Genomic DNA, 12,026 nt, shown 5'->3' on the forward strand with positions numbered 1-12,026 from the left:
AAAATACAAAATATGAGTAACTGTATTCCGTTACAGTTACCATTTAAAAAGGTGGTATTCAGAATACAGTTACTATGTTGAAATAAATGGATTACACGGCGGTACTTTCCTGTTTCATATGTTAAGTTATACCCTCTCTGCTTTTGGTAATTCCACGCCGGTGGAAACCCAAACAAAACACGCATTAAGAGGCTCTAATGCCTGTGTCTCAATCTCGCGGCCCATGTCACCTCTACTTGCGGCCCGCATAATGACATCAAGAAATATTTTTAAAAATTATTGTTCAAAAAATTACTTAATATGAAGGCAATAGGCAGAGTGTTACAGGCATTGCCCTAAAGAATGTAGCCTTATGGGCAGTGTAGCCCAGTTGTAAGTAAGCTATTAAGACTTGACTGTACACTGTGTTCGTGTTTTCCTCCGAAACAATAAGTTTCGTTGGAGCAGCCTTTCAACGCCTCTCTCTGTCTCTCGCTGGCAAAGTTGACCCAGACAACAAAGTAAAGCTAGTTTTCGGCTACAAGCCTAACATGAACCTGACGTATTGGCCAGAGGTCCCTTTACTACTGTTCGGAGCCGTGGACCTGTTTTATATACGCGTGGAATAGTTTTCTATATGAGATCACTGCAAAAAGCACAGCCTTACCTAATGTCCACCTACGGTTACTCATTTATATTAACATTTAAACATCTAGTTGGTATTGGTATGGCAAGTACCCTTCAGTAATAGTAATAAATCACACAGCAATAGTACATTCATGTAGTTGTAAAAAGCATGATAATATATTAAGATCCAAAGTATTCAGAATACGTTACTCTCATTGAGTAACGTAACGCAATACGTTACAAAATACATTTTGGGGCATGTAATCTGTAATCTGTAGTGGAATACATTTTAAAAGTAACCTTCCCAACACTGGACATTACTAATGATCAATGATCATACAAGCACACTTTGATCAGTTGATATAGTTTATAATGTTGATCTCATACAGCGTTCTGTGTTCTTCATGTGACGTTCAGGGTTCAGCTGTGAGTTTTACTGCTGCTGATAAAAAGCTATAAATAAATATATATACAGGTTCTGGATGAAATGGAAAAAACACTTAGATTGGAAATTTACATGATCTGCTCCGCTTTGGTTATTATGAATATGTTTTCGTGAATGGTCGGATGGGCCGTCGCAACGTATTATGGGACGCCATTTTCTCCTTCCTTTTCATAAAGATGGTCCAGTGTCTCCTCTGCTAAAGAAGGTCATAAAGGAAGGATTGAAGCTTCTTCTCCTAGTGTTTGGACAACTGAAACAGCTCTGACTATGGCTGCAAAACTAAGGAAAACGGACTTTTGGAATCCCAGAGTGGGAAAAAAAACGTCAAACACAGACAGGAAGTACCAAACAATGCACTTCCTCTAGGGTCAGCAGAGGCCCCAGCTAGTTAAACTTTATAGCAGAAATAAACATGTTTCCATCTTTAATTCTTTAAATTAGAAACAAATAAAAAAAATTACACATCAGTGCATAAAACTGCAACACGTCACTTCCTGTCAGGGTGGGGCTTTTATTTTGAAGGTCAGGGTCAGAGTCAGAGCGGAAGTTTGTGAGACGCCGCCGTGCTAACAGCTAACAGCGGAGGATAGTTACCTGAGCCAACAGGAGCACACACACACCTGCAGCTCCGCGCGGATCGACACACACACTCACACCGTCCCTCATGTTGCTGCGCCCCTGAAGTAGCTTCTTGAAGCTGCCCGTACACGCGGACATCTCCATGGCGACAGAGGAGCTCTACGAGGTAACGCGAGCTAATGCTAACATGCTAGCCGCAGCTAGCGGCGGAGTTTATGAAGTTAGGAAAGTCGAACAAAGTAGGCAGTTATCGACTGATCGAGTACCAGGCAGACGGTTGGAGAGAAGCCCAGAGAAAAACTACAGCTAGCCGCTAGAGGGGCCGCACGTGAGCACAGTTAGCGCTATGGTAGCTGTCTGCTAGCCTTCCGGTGTCTCTCCCTGTAACTGTCCTCGCGAGCCTGCCGGTGAGGTTCCGAGAGCTCGTGCTTGAGGTGGTCCGTGCCCTCCGGCGGAGTTTAATCGATCGTGAAGTTTGATCCGATTAGTAATCAATACCTGTAAATACTTCACAATGTGACGTCACCAAAGTAGTGGCGTGATGCTTATTGTGGGCTCCGCCCTTTGTGTTCTCCAGGTGGAGCGGATTGTGGACCGGCGCAGGAACAGGAAGGGTCGGGTGGAGTACCTGGTCAGGTGGCGAGGGTACGGCTCTGAGGGCGACACCTGGGAGCCCGAGAGTCACCTATCCACCTGCATGGCGTATGTCCATGAGTTCAACCGCCAGCACGCCGAGCGCCACAGAGACGGCGCCTTGCTGCGCTCCACACGCAGCACGCCTAACCTTCGCTGGGGCCCCGTCCACAAAGTGCTCTGCAAGCCACATGCCTCTCGCGGCGATGTCGATGCGGACATCAGTGGTTCGGGTGACCGTAACCAGGGGAGGTCTCCTCCGAGCCCGGCTCAGTTGCTACCTGCCAACGCGCCCCGCCCCCTACAGCAGCCGCTGCCGGCTGACAGCTTTGGGTTTATGTCGGCATCTCCGGCCGGCCCCGCCCGCCGCAGCGTGGACTTGTCAAAAACCGGCATCAAGATCCTGGTCCCAAAGAGCCCGATGAACGGCCGTCCAGACGCCGAGGAGTCGCCCAGCGAGGCGGCACACAGCCTGGAGGCAGGTGAGGCTCAGCTGGTCCCGCCAGAGGTCGCTCTGCTGGAGAAACCGCCGTTAGGGGTCCAGCTGGGGCCTGGAGAGGAGCGAGCGCGCATGGGGACCCGCCCCCGCAGTCAGAACCCACCACCGCCACCACGAGCCCCCATCACGCCAGCCGCCATGCGCTCGCTCAGTGGCAGAGGTGAGTCCCGCCCAGATGGGGAAAAAAGCATGCTACTGTCATGCCAAGATCAATAACTGATTCAATCAGCCATTACCAAATGATGTAATCAGTCAGCCGGACCCACAGGATCGATCCTTAGACTGATTGATCGGTTACAGGCGGCGTCTCGCTCAGGTGAGAGCAGCTGTGTTTCTAACAGCCAATAGGAGAGCTCCTTACAGCCTCAGTCTGACTAGTGATAAAGGAGAACCATATTCATTTTACAGTAAGCTCCGCCTCCTTTCTGGTGATTGGTCGTTGTCCCATTAATATAATGACCTGCTGTTTCGTCTGTGGACAGGAAGTGGGCGTTCTGATGTTCTGCATTCTCTCTCTAGGAAATTCGCCACTGATCGAAGGTGTCGCCGTTGGTGGGATGTCGGGTGTGCAGAGCGCTGTTGCTGGGGCGACCACCGTGACAGGGAAGCGGCGTCTGGAGGAGCGTTCGGCGTTCGACAAACGGCTTCGCTTCAGCGTGCGTCAGACGGAGAGCGCGTACCGTTACCGTGACATCGTGGTGAAGAAACAAGATGGCTTCACCCACATCTTGCTGTCCACCAAAAGCTCTGAGAACAACACGCTCAACCCGGAGGTGAGACCCCGCCCCTGCGGTCAGACTGCCCCCACTTGCACAGAAATTCACCTCTGTCTCGTCCCTGTCAGGTGATGAAGGAGATCCAGAGCGCCATGGCAACAGCGGCGTCGGACGACAGTAAGCTGGTGCTGCTTGGCGCCGTTGGCAGCGTTTTTTGCTGCGGGCTGGATTTCCTGTACTTCATCAGACGCCTGACGGATGACAGGAAGAAGGAGAGCATCAAGATGGCCGAAACCATCAGGTAACGCGTGGCAGCGCTGTGTGGCGTCTAAGGCTGCAGCCATTATACAGTAACTCACACGCATGCCAACGTTTGCTTCGTTTAAACTCTGTAGCGCTCCGTCGTCGGCATGGAAATGTGATGAAAACCAGACCTACAGTAGAAACGTATCTGCGAGCAGCTTGAGAGTAAAAGCTATGACATCATTCAGCCCTCTGATGACGCCGCAGCAGCAGCAGCCATAGCTCGAGGCCCGTGTTGTTGTCCATTCCTCCTCGTTATATCGATTACATACAGAGCTGAGTGTTGGTCCGTCTGCAGGTTTCATGTGACAACAGAGTGCCTCGTGTGTAAATGCAGATAAAAATCCTGTGTTTTTTATAAAAACGCAGTAGTCTGCCTTCCTTCATGGTCTTACATAAAGCTGCAGTTCTTTACTGGTCCAGTCTATACATCTGCTCATTTACTGGGGTAAATGTGGATCACACCATTCCTGATCCACGGGGCTTTTCACTGTGGTCTCGTCACAGGCCTTAACTGTGCTGCCCGATCGAAGGCTCCATCCTCCTCTTCCCTCAGCCTGCCGTATATATCTGGACAACACTCTGTCCCAGTCATGGGATTGTTTCCCAATCACTCCTGTCGGCCGGGTTTGGAATAAATATAATAACTTGGATGGTAGACTCATTCCGATCGATTGAAATTTGTACTCAAGAGTACAATGTGGAACTGGGTTGTGTGTTACTGTATCCTCTGTACTGGTGAATAATGGCACTCGAATAGTTCTGTAACTATTTCATATTCTCTCCTGGTGTAATCGAGTACCCGTCTTACATTCATTTTATAATTGACCAGAATAGTCAAACGCCTGCATCAGTACAGGCACTGAGTTAGCTGGTAGTCCCAAATAAATCAGAATGTCATCAGTATAGCAGGCTAATCAGTATTCCCCTGAATATTAATACTTTGTCTTAAATATTGGGCCAGTGGTTTGACTGAGAGCCTCCTTTGTAACCTCTTTGCTTCAGAAACATTCGATTTTTCACTATTTCCTGTTTAGTCAGATATTTTTTTTTTTTTTTTTTTTTTTAACTCATTTCCTCGACTGTTGTTTTCATTTTATGTTTTTTTTCCAATTCTTTCCAAACTGGGAGCTGGTTTCACAGACTGAAGGTCTGCCTCAGACTTTTAAATACTTGTGAAATATATAAATCTATCTTCTAAAGCAGGGCTGGGGAACTCCAGGCCTCGAGGGCCGGTGTGCTGCAGGTTTTAGATCTCACCCTGCGTCAGCACACCTGAATCACACGATTAGTTCGTTACCAGGCCTCTGGAGAACTTTAGGACATGCTGAGGAGGTTATTTAAATCAGCTGTGTTGGATCAAGGACACATCTAAACCTGCAGGACACCAACCCTCAGTTCAATTCAACTTTATTTACATAGCGCCAAATCACAACAACAGTTGCCTCAAGGCGCTTTCTATTGTAAGGCAGACCCTACAATAATACATAACCCTAATGATAACCCTCGAGGAGTTGGACACCTGTAATCTAAAGTAATCTATCCATCGATGTTTGCGTAATTAAAGGATTGCATCTCGTCGTCTTCGTCCAGAGTTATAACAGGATAAAGATGCATTTGTCATGTTCCCTGTAGTTTAGCTGCTTTTCTTTCCTCATTTTACTTCATCGGGTTTGACAGACCATTAACATTAAAAGGAAGGACTGGTATCGTGCCAGTATCCATGCTTCCACAGGGGTAGTAGACCCACTATACACATGTAAACATTACAGCTGTTCAAAACATGAACTCTTTAAATGAACAAGAAAAAGACATGCTGACCTCCAGCTGTGTGCCTTCAGGGGGCTCTCTCACCCTCCAATAGGAAGGGCCCTCTAACGCCGTCCAGCCAATGGCCATTGTTCTAGCAGTGTTGGTTGAGTGTTCGACTCTGTGTTGCCTGTCCCATTGCTGTCTTACTGCTCGGTCAGCTGCTAAACTCTGTTTGTGTTTAAAAACTCCAAGTCTTTTCCGAAATGCTTGTGAATTCTGTCTGTGCGCCCTGACAACCGTCGGCTACGCTCCAATAAATCTGCGACCGTTTGAGCGTCGCTGGTTGAGTCACGGAGCACCGTTCCCTCAAACCTCACCAAAACCTCATCTTTGCAAACAGGGTTTGAAATCCTCTCTTTCAGCACCGCCTTTGCTCCAACTTGTTCCCTTTGTCGCCTTAAAACCTCGCGTGCATAATTATGGTGCAGGTGTTTCCAGTTCAAGCCCACGTTCCTGCCAGGCTGCTGTGGTCGTGGCGATGTGCTCTTCCCACCTGTAGCTCAGTCGAGTCCAGCTCCAGTCTTTGTCGTAGTAAGCAATCCACTGAATCCAGCATTGACGGAGGTTCCTCCTCTCGGCCTTCTTTAACAACAGCAAGCCTCTGCCTCGGGCTCTGCCAAATGACCACAATCTCCTGACATAAGACATCCCGATAACCATCTCTGTCCCTAAATGTGCTTTTCCTCTGAATCCCGGGCAGCTCGACCTGTGCAGTGTTTCCAGCTGGGTGTCGAGTGTTCTGACCGATGCGTGAAACGATACATTTTTAGATGCAAGTTGTTTCTTGTGAGTGCACGGCGTGCTGCGGGGAGGAGCCTGCTCTGACGTTTGAGTCCGTAAACTCTCTGCATCCTCTGTCACTTGAGAACAGCTTTGTGGTGTTTGAGTCTGAGGTGGGTTTGTGCCATAATGTGCATAGTCCAATTTTCTGGTCCGTGTCAGACGTTTCATTACCAAACCGTGTCCCTGCTACAGAGGCGGCCCCTTGTTTAGGAATAAGGTCCTGGGTTTGTGTGGACCGGTCCTTCTGTTTGGAGCTGCCTGGTTCTGTCTCGTCTTCACTAGATTCTCTGTGCTCCGATGAAAACATTTCGCTGTAAACGGTGGATTTTACGACACCACGAAACAAATGGTAGCATATAATGTGACAGACGTTTTCATTTGGTCATGTGACACAGCCCTACTTCTGCATGCTTGTCGATATCCTCGGGGCGCTGCTAGCGGCTGAGATCTGGTCACGTAGCTTGTATCGTATATACAGGTGCTGATCATTAGAATATCATCAAAAAGTTGATTTTTTTTTTTTTTTTTTTTTTTTAACGAATTCCATTCAAATTTCCATTTATATAGCACTTTAAAAAACAACACATGGCTGACCAAAGTGCTGAGCAACAGAAATATGAAAGGAACGATAAGAATAATAAATACGACAAATAAATACCAATAATAATAATAATAACAACCTGGACTCTCATCACACCTGAGCAATGCCACAGACTGATCGATCCATGCCACGCCGCATTGCTGCGGTCATTCAGGCAAAAGGAGCCCAGCTATGTATTGAGAGCTGTTCATGTTCATACTGTTCAGTTGGCCAAGATTCCTGAAAATCATTTCTTTGTATTGGTCTTCAGTAATATTCTAATTTTCTGGGGTTTTCATTAGCTGTCAGTTCTTTCATCAAAACTGAAAGAAATAAACACTTGAAATATGTCAGTCTGTGTGGACTGAATGTATACATTAGACATCTTTCACTTTTTGAATGAAATTGGTGAAATAAATCAACTTTTTGATGATATTCTAATTTTATGACCAGCACCTGTTTTTCCTGCTGCTCGTTCCTCTTGTCGTCTTGAAGCCCTTTTAACTGGAACGCCGGGAATGCGTTCTGCTGTGCCGCCATCCCACGAAAGCGCTGACATCAGTTGTTAACAGCAATTAACATCTACACTGTCAGAGCAAAGAGAGTCATTGATAAAATGGAACCTTTTTTTCTGAAAAGCCGATGTTTTTGTGCTTGTTTGTTAGAGCAAAGTGTTTCTGATTCCCCGATGGAATAATCGCTGCATCAGTGAGCTGGGCGCTTTGACCCCTGACCTTTGTGCCCTTTTTCTCAGGACCTTCATCAACACTTTCATCCAGTTCAGGAAACCCATCGTGGCGGCAGTAAACGGGCCGGCCGTTGGCCTCGGCGCCGCCATTCTGCCGCTGTGTGATGTGGTGTGGGCCAATGAGAAGGCGTGGTTCCAAACACCGTACACGGCGTACGGCCAGACGCCCGACGCCTGCTCCTCCTTCTCCTTCCCTCGCATCATGGGGCTCGCTGCGGTCAGTCAGCTGCTTCCTCCGCTGCTAAATGTCCCGCGTGGTTTGCCTCGCAACTCCGCCTCACTTCCTGTGCTGTGTTTCAGGCAAATGAGCTGCTGCTCAGCGGTAGGAAGCTGACAGCTCAGGAGGCGTGTCTTAAAGGGCTGGTATCTCAGGTGCTGTGGCCGGGGACCTTCACACAGGAAGTGATGCTACGGATCAAAGAGCTGGTCGCCGTTGACTCGCTGGTCAGTCCCTATCTCTCTCTCACACTCACACACACACACACACACACACACACACACGTTTCCATGGTTACTGTATTGATTCCTGATCAGATCTGGTCCTGATTATCTAAAGCCTCCAAACAGGTTATGTGGTGGGGCTAAGGTCAAAGGTCAGCACTGAAGCGTCTGTGGTAAAATGTCACAGTGATACGTTTCACCCCGACGTCAGACGCTGACGCTCATCAGGTGCAGCGTGAAATTGAAATTGGCCTAAAATTCTCTAGGTGGGCGGGGTCAGCCGTGGGCTTTTTAAAAAAGGGGGCCAGGCTGTTGTGGTGGTGCACACCCACCCACAGGATGCTGTCCTCTGTGACTGATGTCGCCTACACGCAGGTTTCAGACTCTGATCAGCGATCGGTACACAAACTCATTGATCTACTTGCTCCTATCACAGACTCTCCTTCTTCTCCTTTCTCTGTGTGGCGTGGTGTCACTTCCTGTCCTGCAGGTCCTGCGGGAGTCCAAGGCCCTAATGAGGAACACGAGTCGCAGTGCTCTGGAGCAAGCTAACGAGCGTGAGTGTGAAGCCCTGAAGAGGGTCTGGGGCTCCTCACAGGGAACCGACGCCATCTTGCAGTACCTACAGAGGAGGACTGAGCTCTGCTAGGACCGGAACTGGAACTGTGACCAGGACTCGGAGCTCTGACCGAAAGACGCCAACATGTCCGACTGAGGACGGCGCCTCCTCTGCTCTCTGTAGACTAGCCGCAGCGGGTTAGCTGGCTTGGATCCAACTCCGCTGATGGTCATCCTGTCATGGATCTCTATGCTCCTCCCACTGTACTGCGTGTTAAATGCTCTGTTTACCTCCTCTTTCTATGCTCCGCCTCCTCGTGACATCATGCCATCTGACTAGACAGAAAGATAATAAACATGGCAATCAGACTGTGAGGGCTATAGTTCGTGCATAATTGCCCCCAACTTACCCCCATGCCCACTGTCAGCTCATGACGAAGGATTGGTTTTGTTTGTAATGGTGCTAACAGATGTTAGCATGCACTAAAAGATGCTAGCACGCACTAAAAGAAGGTAAAAGATCCAAATGGAAGTTAACAGGAGCACATGGATGCTAAGAAGTCCTAACAGGAGCTAACGTAGTCTAATAAAAGCTAATAGATGCTAACAGAAGCTAGCAGCATTATCTACAGAGCATGATAATGATCAGACATACAGTTTATTTTCCAGTTAGCAGGAATCTGGCAAGGAGAAAGTGACGGTTGTATTTAGACTCAGTTGGCTCCTTGTGGAAGCCAGCCTGTGACGGGTGGGGTTACCCAGTGATGGGGAGAGCAAGGAGACAAACTGAGCGTTTCAGGAAATACGTTTTTTAAACGTTTCAGTTCAAACTTAAGGAAACTGGTGCTCTTTAGCCTGACAGACCAAACTGAGGGCTCCACCCGCAGGAGCCTGACTGTCTTCCTCAGGGCTCAACTTGGCTAACAGGTTCCCTGCTTCCAGCCTGTATGCTAATTAAAGCTAAGCTAACAGATTTCCTGCGGCCAGCTTTCATGCTAAGCTAAGCTAGGCTAACAGACTGATGGAACCTGTATGTGGGACTATCTCCTTACCTGAGATTGTGTTTACCTGGGGTCATGCGGGGTAAGGGTTAACCCTAAATAAAGTGTTTCTGTCCCTGACTTTGACCCTGGGGTCAAGATGTTGTGTTGCAGCACGCTCTTCTAAACTGTTTAGCCTGCAGGGGGCGCATACAGGTGCTACAGCGATGAATTGTGGGTAAACGGTGACCTCTGGCGGGTGGGCTGACTGTCTCAGGGTCTCTGTGTTTCTTTGCCAGAATAAACTCAGAATGTGTCACATGACGCTGTCTGGCTCTGTTTGTTACCTGAAACCAGCACAGACTGTAAACAAAGAGGGCCATGAGGCAGGGGTGCCTCCTCCATGAGAAAAGGACTTTTGATCTCAATCGCTGATGTTATCAGGACGAGGACTCCGTCCTAACGTTCGTCACACTTAGCACTCAGAGATGGAGACAGATTAGAAAGGAGGACAGGAGAGGAAGAAGGACGCTCATGGAAGTCCTCGTGGTTTTAAATCTGTCACATTGTTTTTTTTTCCATAAAGCTGCTGCTAATCAAACTGAGGCAGACTGACTGTGTTATATAAGGCTGCACGAGAATCCTCTGCAGGATGAACAGGTGAGTTTGCTGCACTGTGAGTGGTTTACAGTAGAGTGTGACTGCTGCATGTGGCTGTGGGTTCATGCTCACAGTTAGCTTACAGCAAGTGTATGGAGGGCCAGGAGTACCAAAAACAATTAAATAGCCCATTAAATAATAAAATGTTTAAGTAATGATTTAATATGGGAAAAAATAATTTAATATTTTAAATGAAATGAATGGGCATTTAATTCATTATTTATATATGTATTTAATTAGTTCAATTGCATTTAATTAATGAAATATTTAATTTATTTTGGCACTCCTGGCCCTCCATACTGACATAGAAGCGATTCATTGACCACCAAATGTATACCGTCTGGGAAGAAGACAAAGAGCGTGCTGTCAGTGTGAAGGATGGAAATCAGCCAGAATAACTACGATGTAGGCAACACAATACACATGTATGTACTTATATACACGGTACAGGGGAGGCTGACGCACCTGAGCTCCATCACCTGGTCATGTCTCCCTGATAAAAGCTGTGCTGGGACCTGAGCTGGCCGGTGTGTGTGCTACAAGCAGTGAAATAGTGCAAATAAAATCATGTGCAACTGCCAACACTGTTGGTGTCGCTCCGTCAGCTCCACCATGTATCAAGCACAGAATAAACACAGACTGAAGATTGTACTCCATCTGTCATTTATCATTATGTTAATGTAGCAAAGGGTTCAGTTAGCTTTGCACAGAAACCTCCTCCAAAGAACTACTTTGTTACTCTGAGTACATTTCAGAGCCAGTACTTTTACCAGCTCTTCATAGCTAATTAATAGAGTTGGATGTCTCGAGACCACTTTTACGTGGTCTTGGTCTCGACGGACTTTGGTCTCGGTCTTGGTCTCGGACTTGCGTTCTCAGATCGACATAGGCTGTATCCCAATTCAGGGGCTGCAGCCTTAAAGTACGCAGCCTCAACGGTCCTCAAGGGCCGCGTACTCAAAGACCGCTAAGGCCGGAAGTGAGAGGCTTGTGAAATGGGACGGTCTAGCCTCCGTCGCACTGCCCAGGTTGCCTAGCAACCATGATAGCTGGAAACGTGTGGTTGACAGAAATGAAGGAGAACATATTTTGTTCGTGTGTTTGTTTCTACATGAGCTTTGTGTGATTTAATAAGTATCTGAGGGTGAGACCACAGGACTGTAAAACATGATAGTTGGGCTTCATTTCTGTACTGAACAGTCATTTAAGATTAGCTAGTAAATAACAATTAGTTAATGTTGTTCATGAGACTAAAGTCAGTGTAAATATGATATGGCCAATATTATAGTTATTAATCATTATTAGTTATTACAGCAGTGAGTTTGAACTCTCAAATCAAATCATTTATTGTAACATCACATGTGCAGGTACAGCACATGTGAGTGAACTCTGTGTCAAACACTGAGCTTCAGTAAAGATGCAAGTTGAGATTATTATGATATATGTATATATATATATATATATACATATTATAGCAGTGAGCTTGAACTCTGGGTCAAAGATTCAAGTTGCAGTTATTTATATTTCTAATCACCTTAAATCTTCAGTCAAAGACAAGTATCTCTGACAGTGTATATACAGATGTATTATATATAAGAGACAAACATTGTTCTTTCAATATGTTGGCATTACTAAATTTGGCTCAATGCTTACATATATGTGTAAAAAGGAAAATGTACGAGC

At 46.8% G+C, this 12,026-nt stretch overlaps 1 protein-coding gene across 2 annotated transcripts; it reads left to right on the forward strand.

Moving 5' to 3' along the window:
* Positions 1–1,542: 1,542 nt before the first annotated feature.
* On the forward strand, positions 1,543–10,007 carry cdyl (chromodomain protein, Y-like). 2 transcript variants are annotated; one of them, XM_005476888.4, is made up of 7 exons: positions 1,543–1,796; positions 2,208–2,922; positions 3,282–3,535; positions 3,607–3,779; positions 7,711–7,921; positions 8,005–8,148; positions 8,636–10,007. In XM_005476888.4, the coding sequence occupies exons 1-7, from the start codon at positions 1,773–1,775 to the stop codon at positions 8,792–8,794; spliced, it is 1,680 nt and encodes a 559-aa protein (XP_005476945.1). In that variant the 5' UTR covers positions 1,543–1,772; the 3' UTR covers positions 8,795–10,007. The 2 variants fall into 2 exon arrangements, with proteins under 2 accessions (XP_005476945.1, XP_025755978.1); XM_025900193.1 differs by lacking the exon at positions 1,543–1,796 and adding an exon at positions 1,886–2,037.
* Positions 10,008–12,026: the final 2,019 nt, after the last annotated feature.

Source organism: Oreochromis niloticus, linkage group LG18 (assembly GCF_001858045.2).
Source record: "Oreochromis niloticus isolate F11D_XX linkage group LG18, O_niloticus_UMD_NMBU, whole genome shotgun sequence".
In the NCBI taxonomy this organism is placed as follows: Eukaryota; Metazoa; Chordata; class Actinopteri; order Cichliformes; family Cichlidae; genus Oreochromis; species Oreochromis niloticus.